The 16,693-nt window shown below is 45.1% G+C and overlaps 1 protein-coding gene across 2 annotated transcripts; it reads right to left on the bottom strand.

Moving 5' to 3' along the window:
- Window positions 1–4: 4 nt before the first annotated feature.
- pde8b (phosphodiesterase 8B) lies at window positions 5–15,821 on the bottom strand. Of its 2 annotated transcripts, none has more exons than XM_058056090.2 (22): window positions 15,325–15,821; window positions 12,456–12,512; window positions 9,900–10,090; window positions 9,502–9,561; window positions 9,379–9,436; window positions 9,204–9,292; window positions 9,054–9,132; window positions 8,303–8,443; window positions 7,265–7,353; window positions 7,137–7,191; window positions 6,092–6,143; window positions 4,892–4,969; window positions 4,735–4,811; window positions 4,490–4,654; window positions 4,324–4,369; window positions 4,091–4,220; window positions 3,812–4,010; window positions 3,207–3,424; window positions 2,992–3,130; window positions 1,255–1,413; window positions 1,056–1,185; window positions 5–651 (listed from the first exon to the last, which is right to left on the bottom strand). In XM_058056090.2, the coding sequence occupies exons 1-22, from the start codon at window positions 15,691–15,693 to the stop codon at window positions 542–544; spliced, it is 2,691 nt and encodes an 896-aa protein (XP_057912073.2). In that variant the 5' UTR covers window positions 15,694–15,821; the 3' UTR covers window positions 5–541. The 2 variants fall into 2 exon arrangements, with proteins under 2 accessions (XP_057912073.2, XP_078650203.1); XM_078794077.1 differs by lacking the exon at window positions 15,325–15,821 and adding an exon at window positions 12,591–12,824.
- Between the last annotated feature and the right edge of the window lie 872 nt (window positions 15,822–16,693).

Below are 16,693 nucleotides of genomic sequence, written 5' to 3'. Positions count from 1 at the left end.
TAAATTTAACTTCAGAGCACCGTGAGGAGCATTTCATCAACAAAAACAACATAAAGCTCAAAATGAACTGTCATAGTAAGCCCCCTCCAAAATGTCTTGTGTAATAAAATAAAAAGGTCTTCATTGCGTCACAGTGTTTTCTTCTACTTTGTGTTTCCCAGTCCAGGATTTGCGTGTATTCCAAGGAGCTTCCTGATTCTGGGTTTTAAATCGATTTCCAGAGTTGAGTTATTAGCATCCTCCTCCCATGGACTTGCTCAAAGAAAGTCTCTCTGGGTGCAGTACTCTATTCAGCCGCTAGAGGGAAGCCGCCACTTCACTATTGGAGGGAAAGACTCTTTAAAACGAGCCATCTTTAAAAGTGAAGAGTAACGAAGAAGATAAGATTAAAAACGTGTTCCATCGTAAGTGAACATTTGGCAGGGCTGTAATATCGACGGTAGGGGTCTTGTACAGGCACGTCCATCGTGAAATCCGTGTGTTCCGTCAACATGTCAAGGTAGTGCGCGTGACAGGAAGTGGCGGGGACGGCGGCTTGCAATCAAGATGGAGGAGGCAGGCGTAGGCTTTTACACTTCATTTCGTCCAAAGTCTTCCAGTACTTGTAGTTCTCCGACAGGTGTTCCATGAGGCCAGGCAGGCTGGCGAAGGCTGCAAAGACACAAGCCATTGGTGGATTAGTGGTTGTCATGGAAACACGAGAAAAAGACCAAGGCTCAATAATATATTTTTAAAAAGTAACACTTTGAATGATTACTTTAAAAGGAAAAGTTATTTTATCTTCACACTCCTTATGTGAGACATGAACACGTCCTCTTTTCTGTGTGTTCTAAAGATATAAAAACAGCTAAAAAGAGACAGGTAATTAATGCATGTAATTACCCCCTAAAAGTGAACTTTTCCTTTTAATTTGAAAAAATGAAAGTTCCTTATTGCTGAAGTCTGAAGTCAGGGAGAATGGAACAGGATCTTCAGTCGGAAGGAGAAGATGCTTCCCAGACTGGTATGTGTCGGGTGCGATTGTGAAATACTTTGTATCAGCGATGGAGTCCTACCGTCCCAGGCGTCAAACATGTCCGTGATGAAGTAGTCTATGAAGGACAGCTGGGACTTGGGAATGCTGCAAGTGTTGCGGTCAAACACGGGCATGACCACGGGCAACCCCTGCCTCTTCTCCTCATCCGTCTGCCAACACAGAAAGAGGGATCGCCATGACGACGGGACGAGACAGGCGGCGAGGACCATGACACGCACCTGAGCGAAGTACTCCTCAGAGATGCGTCCCGCCCACTCGATGCAGAGCTCCAGTGGCCTGCAGGGATTGGCCACGTCTGCACACTTGATCAACATGCGTTTTATCAGCAGGCGGTTCTCCGGGGAGTTTCCTTGACCTTCGCAGTCACCCGTCATGCCCTGCAGTACAGACGCATAAACACACAAAGCCAGAAATATTTGCTTATGGACTCATACCATATTCTTCTCATTCAATGGCCTGGGTGTTTATTACATAAACTACAGAGAGGACCAGACAAAATGTGGAACTTTCCTCTGGAAAATGAACGTTCAAGTAAATGTATTTTTTTTCCAACTTGCCTCTAATGCTCTTTTCTGGTCAAAAACACAGGGGAAACCTCACACACACTCAACAGGGGCCCCAGAAGCACCCAAAAAACGCATAAAATTCCAGAGTTTGAATTTGGTGATTTTTGAAAAAAACGTAAGGGGTTAGTATGTCTTTTTTTTTTTTCAACTTGCTGAAAATGCACTTTTCTGGTGAAAATAAAGGAAACCTCACACACACTCAACAGGGGCCCCAGAAGCACCCAAAAAACGCATAAAATTCCAGAGTTTGAATTTGGTGATTTTTGAAAAAAACGTAAGGGGTTAGTATGTCTTTTTTTTTTTTCAACTTGCTGAAAATGCACTTTTCTGGTGAAAATAAAGGAAACCTCACACACACTCAACAGGGGGCCCAGAAGAGCCCAAAAATGGCAGAAAATGCCAAAGTTTGAGGGTGTCGATTTTTGAAAAAAAACGTAAGGGGTTAGTATGTCGTTTTTTTCCATTTTTTCAACTTGCTGAAAATGCCCTTTTCTGGTAAAAAAAACAGTGGAAACCTCACACACACTCAACAGGGGGCCCAGAAGAGCCCAAAAATGGCAGAAAATGCCAAAGTTTGAGGGTGTCGATTTTTGAAAAAAAACGTAAGGGGTTAGTATGTCGTTTTTTTTCAATGTTTTCAACTTGCTGAAAATGCACTTTTCTGGTCAAAAACACAGGGGAAACCTCACACACACAAAATATTGTTGACATTCATATCGGTAATGGGCAATAATTTGTAGGACAATTATCATCCAGCAAAATGTGTTATGGTGACAGGCCTATGTAAAAGCGTCCAATGAGTTAATATACCGCCAAGATGACAAAGCCTTCTCTGTTTGAAGATGACAAAGCCTGCTCTGTTGCATCAACAAAAAGGGAAAGCAACATATAAAAGACGGGGAAAGTCTGCACCACAAAATAGAACTTGTGACGCGGTTGCTTTGTTGACACATTCCTGCATCCGCCGGGGGCTCCGCGCACCTCAGCAAGGCTCACTGCCCATGCTGCCCCATGCTTAAAGGGTCCCTGTCCCCTTCTCCACCCGGGTTCTCATGAACTCCAGAGCAGCACCCGAGCTAAAACTGGGAAGAATGGCCAGTGATGCTCCTCGGAGGGCTTGGAAGGGAAGTGTGGCCGAGCAAACCGGAAATGGTGTGGCTACGAAAGGGGTGAGCAGGCCCCATTACGCTGGACCTGACACTCACACCAAATAGCGTAAGACACGTACAGGAATGTATTCATGCAGACTTTGTGTAAGAACGCAAATATACATGTTAGAAGCAGCATGTTACACTGCTTTTCCTTGGCCTTGTTTTTTCAAATATTTTTGTTGTATGTTACAAGAAGGTGAAACCTGCCGTGTTTTTTTAAAAGGGGGTGAACACTCACACACGTGTTGGGCTCCTCGATGGCCGTAAGTGGCTTGTTGATGCTGTTGGCAAACTTGTTGACATGCTCAAAGTGCCTCGTCATCTCCGTGGCCAGCACCATGTCGATGATGGCCTGCCGCAGGGTCCGGAACTGGTTCCTGTTGAGCAAAATGAAATGCGTGTTTCCATGTTTTAGAGGGCGAGTGCAAAAAAAATAAAAAATGCGGCACAGACCGTTCAATGTTCTTGAAGATGTTGCTCTTGCCGTCGCGTACAGTCAGCTGAAAGGCCAGGGCGGCGTGGTGGCTCTCCAGCACCGCCGTGTCGTTGTACAGGATGGCCAGCTCACTGCTGGCGTTGCACAAAAAGGAGTTGGTGCGGCCCGGGTGGTCCACGTCATGAACGGTGGCGGCTATCAACGCCGCCACCTCGTCCAGCTGATCTAGGCTGCTCTGAGCAAAAAAAACAAAAACAAAACAGCAAACATGCACCAAAGTCAGCAGGGTGTTGGCATGTCACATGACTCTTAATACACTCGTACATTAGATTCATATTTCACATATCAAACGATACAGTTCTGACAGCAATACATGCTTTCACAAGTCCCAAAATACCGTCACCCATTCCCGTCTGGATGCAAATATTTACCAACCTGGCACAGTATGGACGCATGTGTACACGTGTCTTTTTTGACAACATTCTGACATATGCGGTGAAGAATTCGGTGCCTATAAAAGTTCAAGTACCCTTTCCCATCCCTAATTAGAAGCATAAAAATACAGGTACCTGTTCCCATCCCTAATTAGAAGCATAAAAAACACGAGTCCATCTGCCCTAACCTTGACTCTCTCTTTACGTAAGAAGTAGGCGGTGGCGTGCAGCACGTCAGCGGCATGCGTGGAGTTGTGGTAGGAATTGGACGAGTGGTAGCTGGCCTCTATGAGCTGCAACCAGGAGCGCAGCGTCGCCTCAGGGCAGTTCAGAAAGTCGCACACACCGAAACTCGTGAAGATCTTCAGGCCGAGGTAGGTCAGTGGCCTGTGGGGAAACACACGAGTTCTTGAAGTCAACAGGAGCTCTATAAAAAAAAAAAAACGGTGATGGGGGAGGCCCGGTACCGCTTATGCGTAGCCGCCTCCAAGTCCAGGATGTTGAACTCCCAGCATTCCTCATCGGCAAGCATGTCTGCGATGGATTGAGGGACGTCGCTCAGCGTGATGGGGATGGCGAGCTGACTCTGGCTGTTGTCTGGAACAAAACACCGTCTGTGTGATTCTATGTCTGACTTTTAAAACCTGAATTTTTTGGTGTGATCTTGACATTACATAAAACAGCGTGACAAAACGCTTACTTTTGGAGAAAACATACTCGTTCCCAGAGAGCCGCCGCAGTCCATCCTACAGAAGGACATAAAGGAATTGCTTATTAGAACTAAATGAACAATGGAACCTCCATTCCATTTCCTTCTGCTTATCAGAGTCCGGATCACAGGGGGCAGCAGAGTAGAAAACCCTTACGTTCATGAGCCCCCCGACCAGGTCATTTGCATGGGGGTCATCTTCCTTGGAGGCCAGCTGAGGCGAGTAGAGCTCCGTGGTTCTCAGGATCTCCAGCACACGATCCAGAGCCTCAGCCACGGTTAGCGGGCTACTCTCCTGGGCGGCGTTGATGATGTTTATCACCTTTTGGAGGGGGTTGAAATCACAACATGGCAGTCATGCGTAAATAGATAATCTTAAGAGGGCTTGATGTCGGCATGTACCTTGGTGATGGGGGCCTCAATTGTCATGGAGTGGATCCTGGCAACGGAAGAATGTCTCCGATTCTGTAAACTGGAAGCTGGAATGAACACAGTGATATTTGGGAACCACTTGAGAACACAGCTAAGTGGGCCAGCTTAGGAGTCTTGGACTTCTTACCGTCGCTACTTCGGGAGCTGAGCGACCTGGCATCCATGGAGTCTTTCCTTCGGTCACGATGGCGTAGAGAATGGCACTCTTTAAAAATAAAAGTATTCATGAGATTAGTGAGCGTTTGGATACTAAAATACATGCAAGGAGCTGATAGAATACTAGAAAATGTTAGCACATTGCTAACATGACAAAAACAACAGTTAAACCTCGGGTTTCATACAGTTTTTGTCTGATTCATTTTATGTTGAAGAGTTTCTCCAAAATTGAGTCAATTTGCAAAACTAATTAATCTGCCCTGTGTGTACCCTGTACAAAATTGCTTTGGGTTTCATATGTTTTGGTTTTTGTGGAACCTTTAATAATTCCCAGTAGCAGTTACAAAACCTGTTAGCACAGAGGCTAATGATGGTATAAGTCACTAACAAAGGCTAACGTACAACAACAAAGAGCCGATAGCTATAGTCATCAATTTGTTAAGAGCTGTTAGCAGGCTAAAACTAGCCTAACAGAAGCTACGTTGCCTGTAGCTGCTGCCAAACCTATGTTAGCACTTGGGTAATAAAGGCTAATAGATGTTATACTTTGCTAAAGAGACTACCACAAAACAGCAATGAGCTAATAGCTACATTCAGCTGTTAGCAAGCTAAAACAAGTCTAACAATGACTATATTGCCAATAGCTGCTGCCAAACCCATGTTAGCACTTGGGTAACAGAGGCTAATAGATGTTATACTTTGCTAAAGAAGCTACCATACAACAGCAATGAGCTAATAGCTACATTCAGCTGTTAGTAAGTGAAAACAAGTCTAACAATGACTATATTGCCAATAGCTGCAAACAAACCTATGTTAGCACATGGGAAAAAGAGGCTAATAGATGTTATACTTTGCTAAAGAGGCTACCATACAACAGCAATGAGCTAATAGCCACATTCAGCTGTTAGCAAGCAAAAACAAGTCTAACAATGACTGTATTGCCAATAGCCGCAAACAAACCTATGTTAGCACTTGGGTAAAAGAGGCTAATAGATGTTCTAAGTTGCTAAATGAAGCAAACATACGATGATGCCAATTGACGTTATGCATTGCTACATACAACAGCAACGAGGTAATGGCTTAAGTCAGCAGCTAGCGGGCCAAACAAGTCTAAAAAAGGCTATATTGCCAATAGCTACATACAAACGTGGATATTGAAAGGGTAATTTACCTGAGTAAGAACATTCTACACCACTTCTGTCGTCCTTCTTGAGCTTGTGCACCTGACACATAAAAAGAAAGCTATTCATTTAAGCCAAGGGAAGAAAACCACAGGGAAATTGAAATGATTCATTGATGGGAAGGTTTATTAGCAGTGTCATAATACACAGGATAAGAAACTACCACATAAAGTCCATCTATCAGCAAAGCCTTGCTAGTATAATAATCTATGCCATTCCTGACTTTATAGCCGCTCTAGTACAACCTGTACAAAGTAAACAGGATTAAAAACGTCTCAACATGTCTCATGATATAATACTGGAGACAACCAAAGCCCAAGTTCTTGAGATGATGTGAGTGTTAAACACAAGTCCTTGAAGTCCTGAGTGTTTACAGAAACACGGCTAACTAAAGAAAACTATGAAATGGAAACGGCAGGTCCCTGGCCAAGTGCGTATGTGGGAATATTCCTGGAATAATGCAGGATTTTAAGTGCTTCGAGGAAAAACATGATAGCCTGAAAGAACGTCTGTGGCTGTGGGTTGCCGTCTTTTGTTGGAATTATGGTCTCTCGGTAAAGACTCCTTGTGACATCACTTGGCTGAAAATGTGTCTATACAAAAACTTAAAAACACAAAAATAGCTCCTTTTTGGCCTCTGTTCTGGGAATCCGATCAGCCGCTCCGGATTCCCGATCCCAACCAGCAGGAATGAGAGCCATTTGGCAACAGGATGCAAAAGACTGACTCACCTAATGTTTACACACGAGAGAGGAGAGCTAGCCCCCTTTATCATAGACATAAATAGCCCTGACGTCTGGCTGCTAGCCTTCACGGGCCTGATCCCCGCGCTTAGCCGTTGCTTAGCATCCTAGCATCATAGCGTGGCGTGACGTAACTGGACTGGAGCCTCGCTGAGAGCAGCGACACGCTGCATTCACCGTGTACACCCTGCTTGTCCGTCGGTTATTTTTGTTGATTTTCACCAAAATGTCAACCGTTTCCCTCGTGTGCAACTACTGTCAATTTGGCGAGTATCCTGTTAGCTGCACTCACTTGGTTATTGTTGTCGATGTGAGGTCGCTTGATGGCGACGAAATGTCGAATTTTCCTGAGAGTGGAAACATGTCTTTAGATCTTCTCAGAAATGTTCATCTGCGTTGTTTGATACCAAGTTGACTCACCCTCCTTGGCCGATGACGGGCGTTATGTTGACTTGTTGCTGTATGCTGTCGCCCGACTTCTTCCTGGCGTAGTAAATCCCCTGCCATTCCTTCACAGAGACAAAATGAGTGACTCCCACAATATACAACATAACGTGGTCAGAAATATTTCAATATTGAACAAAGCAAAATTTCAGAAAATCACTCCACACTCTTTATTGCTCTCTGGTTCTACCATATCTTACTTATTGTGTGGAAATATGGGCTAATAACTATAAAAGCAATCTTCACTGGCTAAATGTACTGCAAAAAAGGCCAGTAAGGATAATTCATAATGCCGCCTACAGAGAACATACTAACTCCTTATTTCTAAAATCACAAATACTTCAACTTGCTGATATAGTTCATCTTCAAACATCTAAAATAATGCATAAGGCTAAAAATAACCAATTAGCTAAAAATGTCATTCAATACTTCTCTACAAGAGAGGAGAAATATGATCTCAGGGAAGAAGTAAATTTGAAACACTTCTATGCTAGGACTACGTTATGCTAGCCATAGCATTTCAGTATGTGGAATCAAACTATGGAATGGATTGAGTAAGGAAATCAAACAATGCACAACGATGAGCCAATTCAAGAAACAATACAAGCAGTTGATGTTTGCTAAATACAAGGATGAAGAGTCTTGAACCAGTCATGATGTGCTATATATATATATATATATATATATATATATCACTATATTGACACTTACTATGGTACACATTATGTCATTGGATGCTCATATCACCTCCTACTTTGGTACAAGGTACATTATTAAAAAAAACCTTAAACTGTATTATGGAAAGCAGGAAGTGAACAAATGTAACAGTTAGTGAAAGTAAAAGTACCAGATGGAGGGGTAGGATTTAATAAGCTTTGTTTCTTCCTACTCCTTTTGGACATGTGGAACTGGGAACTGATTATGGGATGCACTCAATTGTAATCTGATGCATGTTTCAAATGAAATAAATCCATTACTTCCTTTACAGGCTGTAACAGTTGGTGCAAGGCTCACCTTTCCTTTTTTAATACAGGTGTTGATGGTGTCCAAAAGGTCCGCTCTGTTCTTGTCACTCTTTGGCAGCTCGGTCAACTCCTTGCCGACCAGCTCCCCTTTGTGGTAGCCCATCATGCGCTCAAAGGCGGGGTTCACGTACTGGCGGACAAGACGCAACACAATGTTGTTTTTTTTTTCTTCTTTATTTCGAATATCATCCAAAGCACAACAAACCAAACATAAATCAACACAAATAAAAATACCTATGTACATATAAACATACACATGATCAAAAGGGAATGGGAAGAAGTTAAGACTTATCTAATCCCACCCCCCTAACCACCCAGATTCCAACCTTATCCCAAAAAAACATTATTCCTCATCTACCAGAATGAAAACCCCACATCCAACCACCCTCACCCAGCTTGAGGCACCCAACTACGTGCCATGAGCAACCCGTTCGTTACTAGTCATCGTATCGTACATAGTCCAGAACAAAAGCTAATGTCATCAACCAGAGCTGCCAACCTTGAAGCCATCTGATGGCCACCCTTGCTTTTGCAGCCATTTTGTAGGGATGCGGGATCAATTCAGTGAACAACATCTACTCACTTGGACTATTTAGCTTCCTTTGTCACCAGCAAACCATGGTCATTCAAGACCCTCCAGACATGATATAACACCCCTATAGTAGTCACATTTACACTCCTATGACCCAATACAGTATTGGCAATGGCGTCTGCGACTAACCGCTTGATTTCCCTCCTACCTGTATAATGTGGTCTTCACTCGTGATCTCCACCGCCTCCTGGCAGTTCTCCAGCGCGGTGAACACAGCGTTACAAGCCCTGCAAGGCCAGAAAAAAGCCAGCGTTAGGAACCTCGACCACATTGTGCGTCTGCGTGGTGACGGCTGTACCTGAGTTTGAACCGGCATCGCACCTCTCCGTGCTCAAGCTGAAGCAGCTCGTTGTAGCAGGCCATCACGCTGGTGTTCTCCACAAACCTCTAACAAGAAGAGTTGAGATTGGGGTGTTATTTTACACCATGCTTTTTAAAAAAAAAAAAACAAGGTGATAAGTTGTGGAGCATACTCGGCTGAATCCAGCGCACAGCAGAGGGAGAACAGACGACTCGTCCTGCCCAGATGGCCTACATCCCAACAGAGAAACAAGCGTCAAGGTGCTATTAGGATTAAAAAAAACACGACATCTTACCTTTGTGGCACAACGGCGAGAATAACAGCATTTTCTGAGGGCTTTGTGGCACGGATCATCCTGCAAAACAAAAGAAGATGAAGACAAGAGCAAACAATGTCAGAGATGATTGAGAGTTGTGAGGATGCAGGCCAGGAAAAACAGCGCAGAGGCGGATGATACCGATGGATGCGATCCAATGACTCATGGATGAACTTAAGTGCTTGACTCGCTCGAGTGCTACTGAAGCCTTGCAAGAATCTTCCTTTTAGTAACTAATAGCTTCTGAAGTTTGCAACGCTATCAGCGGCCACCACAAGCCCCCCCCGACACACGGGCTTCAAGTGGATGAAAATGTTTTCATTGTGGAAGCCTGTCTGCCCGGAGAAGATAGCAGAAAAAGGTTCCAATAGGCTCACCGGCACACAACCTCCGGCTCAAAGTAGCGCGAGTGACGTCCATCGATGACGACGATCTCGTGGTGCTTGTCCAGGAAGCACTCCACCGCAGACTCTGCCGTCCTAGCGATGTTGCACCTAAAGCCGGCGCGGTCACAGGCCCACCACAAGGCGTCACTTTGGCTGTCCTCCTTGGCGAAGACCAGCAGGACCTGTAGAGGACACCAGGAAGGACAACAAGGGAACATGTGTTAAATATAGATTAAGTGGTACTTCATTGGGCCATGATCTTCAACTTCCACGTGTCCATGGTTCGAGTCCATGGTTCTCTCCTGGGAAGTGGTGGAAAGCCATCTCTGGGTCTGGGATCCTGCCCCAAGTGGAGGAGTTTAAGTATGTCGGGGTCTTGTTCAGGATGGAACGTGAGATCGACAATGAACGGGTGCAATGTCTGCAGTGATGCGGATTCTGCATCGGTCCATTGTGGTTAAGAGGGAGCTGAGCCCAAAGACAAAGCTCTCTATTTACTCGTCCGTCCATATTCCTACCCTCATCTATGCTCATGAGCTTTGGGTAGTGACCAAAAGGACAAGATCGCGGCTGAAAACAGACAAAATTAATTTTTCTAACCCTAACTATAACCCTAACCTCCCCAATAATAAATATTGGACTAACCCTAACCCGAAACCGTGGTATTAGTAGTAGTAGTAGTAGTAGTCTCTGCAAACGCCTGCGAAATGTCCACTGGTCTTTTATCCTGTGTCGGCTCGTGTTGCCACGGCGATGGCTTCTGTGCTCGTGGCGCTAGCACACAAAATTCCACAAACATCTTAAGTTGGTGCAAAGATGTCTGACCTGTGGCCCAAATACAGCAAAGAGCCAAGCCTGGTCCATGTGCACCCATGGGTGCACCCATATGCACACCATCACCATTACACGTCTTATGCTACATTCAAGAACACTGGGGCATTTCCAATTCAAGCTATTCACGAACAAAAGAAATACCAGTTTATCATGCTTGTCAGCCATGTTTTTTTTGTTTACGTTTGGCTGAATTCAGACAACAAAAGCTCCAAGTGGGGTATTTCCAATTTCCCAGTCGACTTGAATGCAGCAGCTTTAAACACACACCGAACAGGATGATGTGACTTTTTAGATTATAAAGATATAATTTCACAAAAAACAGCAAACAAATTTAATTCTACAGTAATTTTACAAGAATATTTTTACAAGAATATCCAAGTGGCAATGTTGCATCATTTCAGTTTTCGCTACGTGGGCCTGGCTGGAAAGAGTTTGGACACCCGTGATGTCGTTCATCACCGATGTTGCAAACCTTTGCACCGTGTCTCACTTGTAAATTAGTTTCAACTAAACACTTGAACATTTTCCGCCACTTACGACACACTAACTCACACACTTCCTGACCCTTTGGAGGACAACTTTACATGAATCACAGGCTCATGGTCCACACGTTAATCCGCCACTTATTAAACATTCATAATGAATGTTTCTGTGCGTCACAAAGCCTCAAAATACGTATGGACAAAATGAAGTAACATGTTTGATGGTCTTTTCCCACACCGAAACCAAGCAAACACGCCTTGACAGAGCTGGCTTTGTGCAAAGGGGGAACAGAATAAGACCTTAACACTGAGACCTAAACATTGTGTGAAGCCCCAAAGCTAACGGCAACCTACTTACACAGAAAACGTTAACAAAATGGAGGCACAACCTGCCACAACCCAGCACAGAAGATCCCTGTGTTTTGCTTTCATTTCAAACATTTCATGGGAATTAACTAATGAAGTGGAAAGCTGTAAAATGGCCAGTCAGGGTCCAACAAACAATTAATTCTCAATTCAATTTCCATTCGGTTTGTGCGATAATTATTCCTTCATTCATTCATTTTCTACCGCTTTTTCCTCACGAGGGTCACGGGGGTGCTGGAGCCTATCTCAGCTGTCTTCGGGCGAGAGGCGGGGTACACCCTGGACTGGTCGCCAGCCAATCACAGGGCACATATAGACAAACAACCATTCACACTCACATTCATACCTATGGACAATATGGAGTATCCAATTAACCTAGCATGTTTTTGGAATGTGGGAGGAAACCGGAGTACCCGGAGAAAACCCACGCATGCACGGGGAGAACATGCAAACTCCACACAGAGATGGCCGAAGGTGGAATTGAACCCTGGTTTCCTAGCTGTGAGGTCTGCGTGCTAACCACTCGACTGCTGTGCCGCCCTGTGCGATAATTATTAAATCAATAATTATAAGACCATATGCTAAAAAAATGGCATCTGATGGTTACTGTTAACAACCGTAATTTGGGCCCAGTATGGTCCGTGTCTTGATGGACAGCCAATGTGATCCTCTGGGTCATTTTTTTTTTGTCTACAACTTGACTTTTTTGTTCCTCAGGATGTTTGATGACGTTTGAAATGACTTATCGCTAACTGTGTCCAGCTGCAGCAGCATTGGTGGCCCGGCTTCTATACCTTCTTGCCATTTATCAACTGGTCAACTGGTAACATTTCCTGATCAGGATTGTATATCTGTCACATCTCACCTGTATGGGCTCCTGGCTCACTCTCATCGGCCCCACGCATTCTTCTGCAGAAGACACCTGCAGGGCAAAGACAAACGATGAACAACAGCGTATTGTAGCCACGAGAACGTCAACGCACACGACACAAAACCTCACCATTTCACCGCTGATGTCCACCAGCATGCTGACATATTGCTTAACTTCCCTTCCCCCGCTTCCTGCCCCACCTGCCTGCAATCACCTGTGCCCCTGACGCACTTTCAGCAGCACCTTTAGATCCTCTTCCTTCACTCAACTGTGGACACCTGCAGTAGTTCCTACTCTGAAGACGACAAGCTTTAACTGCAGCTGCGTGGAGCTGAATGCGTCTTCTGAGGGTATTAGCGCGCACACACACACACACACACACACAAGTGTTTACCAGTGTAATCCCGCTGTGGGAGAACACGTTACAAGTGTGTGTGTTTGTGCAAGTCTCCTTAAGCACATGCGTCACTGAGCTGCCAATCAGCGCGTCCTCTGAGCAATCAGCAGTGTACCATAAGCTAGCTAGCGTTAGCATAGCTGACAAATTGCAACCAGGGAGAAAATATAAAAAGAAGCTTAGGGATGGGGGAGGGTTTGACATGATGACATCATCATCTCGTTTGCATAATTGTCGCTGGAGGATAGGCACAAATAATGTTTGTCACAAGAGGCTAATTTTTATCTGTTGTTCTAATGTCGAATCTAACGTCATCTAATTCAAAGCGCAAAACAAATAGAGCCACCATCCACCAGCACCAGCCTGGACTATGTTTTTCAGAGAGATTATTACGTTGCTGTTTGATGTGTGTGGTAAAAGGCCACGGCCTAGCGTTTATTAGCAGTGGTTGATTCCGGGCCCCATGGGGAAAGACCACATTGGACACCCGAGGCAGCTGTCGTCACGACATCTCTAGGACTTACGTAACTGACTCTTACCAGCTAATTTTATGCTATTTGACTCCAACATGAATTTAAACCTCGGTCACAACCATTTCACCCAAACCTGACACCTGACTGTGTGGCCAACATGCTAATCACTTGTCCATTGTGCAGCTCGATTTGAAATATTCATTTATTTTCTACCGCTTATCCTCATGAGGGTCGCGAAGGGTGCTGTCTTCGGGCGAGAGGCGGGGTACACCCTGGACTGGTCACCAGCCAATCACAGGGCACATATAGACAAACAACCATTCACACTCACATTCATACCTATGGACAATTTGGAGTCGCCAATTAACCTAGCATGTTTTTGGAATGTGGGAGGAAACCGGAGTACCCGGAGAAAACCCGACATGCAAACTCCACACAGAGATGGCCGGGGGTGGAATTGAACTCCGGTCACCTAGCTGTGAGGCCTGTGTGCTAAGCACTCGTCCGCCGTGCAGCCGATTTGAATTATTTTCTATGAAAAATAATTGTTTCCAGAGGAAGTCACACTGGAAGGTCCGATCATGTGCACAAAACGCAGCCAATCCCGCCCGGCGGCGGCGGCGGCGGCGGCGGCAGTATAGCGGCTAGCGCTGTCAGCTCCTTTACATGTGACTCTTCACACATTGACCGGAGGGGTAAACAAAGCACTTGTAAGTACAAACTACACACACACACAGACGCAGGAGCGTGATCAACACTATGACAGATTGTCAAGCCCCTTCAGGGGGCTTCAGTGATAAATAATAAATGGTGTCATTGATTTAGTCTTCAGAAGGAACAGCTGATCAACACACACACACACGTCATGCCACAATGAACTTGTGATCACTTCTATACACAGCTTTTAAATAGTATTCACACTGTGTCTGCCCATCTGGAAAAAAATTAAAAAAGTAGCTAGCCTAGTTTCTTCTTCTGTTGTTTCCAGGTAGCTCAGGTGTCCTTTGGCACACCACTGCCCCTCACAGGTTAGATGTGGTAATACATCAGGTTAGATTCAACCCAGGTCTTATCCAATGCGCTTCCGCTACCTTGTTGATGTTTTTATTGGCTTGAAACTGCTGGAAGAGTGACATGCATTTGCATCTCTGCAAAACATATAACCGTATAAATGCGTCTTTGGTATTCAATGAGGGAATAGAGCCAATTATTAGCAAAAGCAAATTGTACATATTTTTTGTCCTGTCCACACACCCCACTCAGCTCCCCTAGCACTGGAACACATTTATAGCAAGACAGAGTCTTATTTGTGTCTTCTTTTCTCTTATTATAGCTTCAATATTGGGTAATAGAACCTTAAAGGTTATTATAGGGGTGCTATGTTGTGTCTTGAGCGCTCTAATGATGTTAAAAAATGGTATTTAGAAGGTCCTAAACAGGTTTTCTATGCTGCAGCTATGAAAATATTCAATTTTTAAGGTATTCTATTTGGCAGGAATTGACTGATCACTTATCTTATGGAACCAATGAAGCGTGATAATGAAGGATTACTGCAAAAACGTCATTTTTAAATACTTCTTAGTCCCATGGATTTACTTTTTTTTTTTACTATCTTAGCATTCATTTGTATACGAAGAAAACGCTGATGCTTTGTTGTAAACGTTTGATGGTCTCCTGGTGAATTTATGAATTGAGTATATTAAAAAAGTATATATTTGTCTATCATAAAAGTGAAGATTATTATGTTGTCTATGTTGACAAGATTGTGCAGGTGCATCCAGTAAACATCTAAAGTCCTTGGCAATGAACCAGCACATATTTGAGCTCCAGCCTGTGATGTGTTGCATGCATGCGGAGCTTTCTAGGCAGCAAATGACGTTGCCGTCCCAGCTGGTGACGTTCAGTGCCCGGCGTGAGGTGGTGCTCTAGGGGCCTATCAGCATAACAAGCAGGCCTCGTCATGTGTGAGGATGCTGAGCCGCTTGGCGGTTACCTTGACGCCGGTGTTGCTGGTCTGCGTCTCGGCCTCGATGAGGACGTGCGCGCCGCCGCTGTTGCCGCATCCTCCTCCTCCTCCCCCTCCTCCTCCTCCTCCTCCACCACCGCTTGTCTCTCTGTTCTCCCGCCGGGAGTTGTAGCTCGAGTGGCAGCTCTGGTAGGCAATAACGGACGGAATGGTGTCGGCGGCGTCGGTCTTGATGAAGAGGCCGTGTAGCACGCCCCCGCCTCCGCCACCGCCGCCGCCGCCGCCGGTACCCTGTGAGATGGTGGTGGTGGTCTGGTGCGGAGAGTTGGACTCGTCCGAGTCGCGGCAGTAGATGACGCCGCTCTGGGAGACGTGGATGCTGGGTGCGCAACCCATGCCGAGTCAGAACCGGGAGAACGGACGCTGGGGCGGCGGCGGTACCCCCTCCCCTCTGGCGGCTCCGCCTGAGCACACGCAGGGTGGACGCGGAGAGCTTCTCCCTGCTCCTCTACGGCAGGAGGCTGGCTGTCATTTTCATCACCGGGACGGTGGTTCTGCTGTACGCTGTGACGTTTTTTGACGCCCAGCGCATCTATTAAAATGGCTATTAGTTCAGTTCATTCATTCTTTGCGGCTCACCTGCATGGATGTTTTGCACCAGCAGCTCCTCTGGAACATTTTAGAAGAAACTTTGAAGTGACATCTTAACTTAAGTTACACCACCACCAACATCCCACCCCCTTCACCATATGACATAATATCCCCTCCAACTAAAAAAACAAGTCATAAGATAACTTCATGGATGTTTTCCAGGGCGTACTGACATAAGGAATGGAGGTAGTGACACAGCTGTGAAGCCAGTGGTGTCTAAAGTCCGGCCTGGGGGCCATGTGTGGCCCGCAGCTCGTTTTTCTATTGACTTTTAGATGGGATGAGAAAAAAAGCAACTCTAAACGATGATCCTTTCAGCAAACAGTACAGTGTGGGACCGGCAAAACCACTACCACGGCAACATTGGCACAAATAAGCACACTTTACAACACATGAACTCAAAGACTTGCACCGGGGGAAAAAGAGGCATCATGTCATGGGACACACCTATAAAGTCTTCTGAGAAACCCTCCAAAAAGGGCCAACAATGCGGGGTGAAGGTAGTAGCATAGCCATATCTGTACATCTAAACTGAGTGGGACATCTAGTCCGGCTTTTTAAAGCCTTTTTTCCAACGGCAAGTATTATAAATTGCACACGCAACTCAGCGACTCTTTTGTGATTCATGATAGAACTTTACAACAAACGCTTTAATGCTTAAAAAAAAAAAAGCTATCAAGCAAAGCGACTCACAACCGAATTATGTAAAATCTAATTTCTTGGTCATGGGACACTTTTGCCGCCA

This window comes from Doryrhamphus excisus, linkage group LG10 (genome assembly GCF_037039965.1).
Source record: "Doryrhamphus excisus strain RoL-2023G ecotype Guam linkage group LG10, RoL_Dexc_Guam_v1.1, whole genome shotgun sequence".
Classification (NCBI taxonomy): Eukaryota; Metazoa; Chordata; class Actinopteri; order Syngnathiformes; family Syngnathidae; genus Doryrhamphus; species Doryrhamphus excisus.
This window is presented reverse-complemented; position numbering and strand designations above follow the sequence as displayed.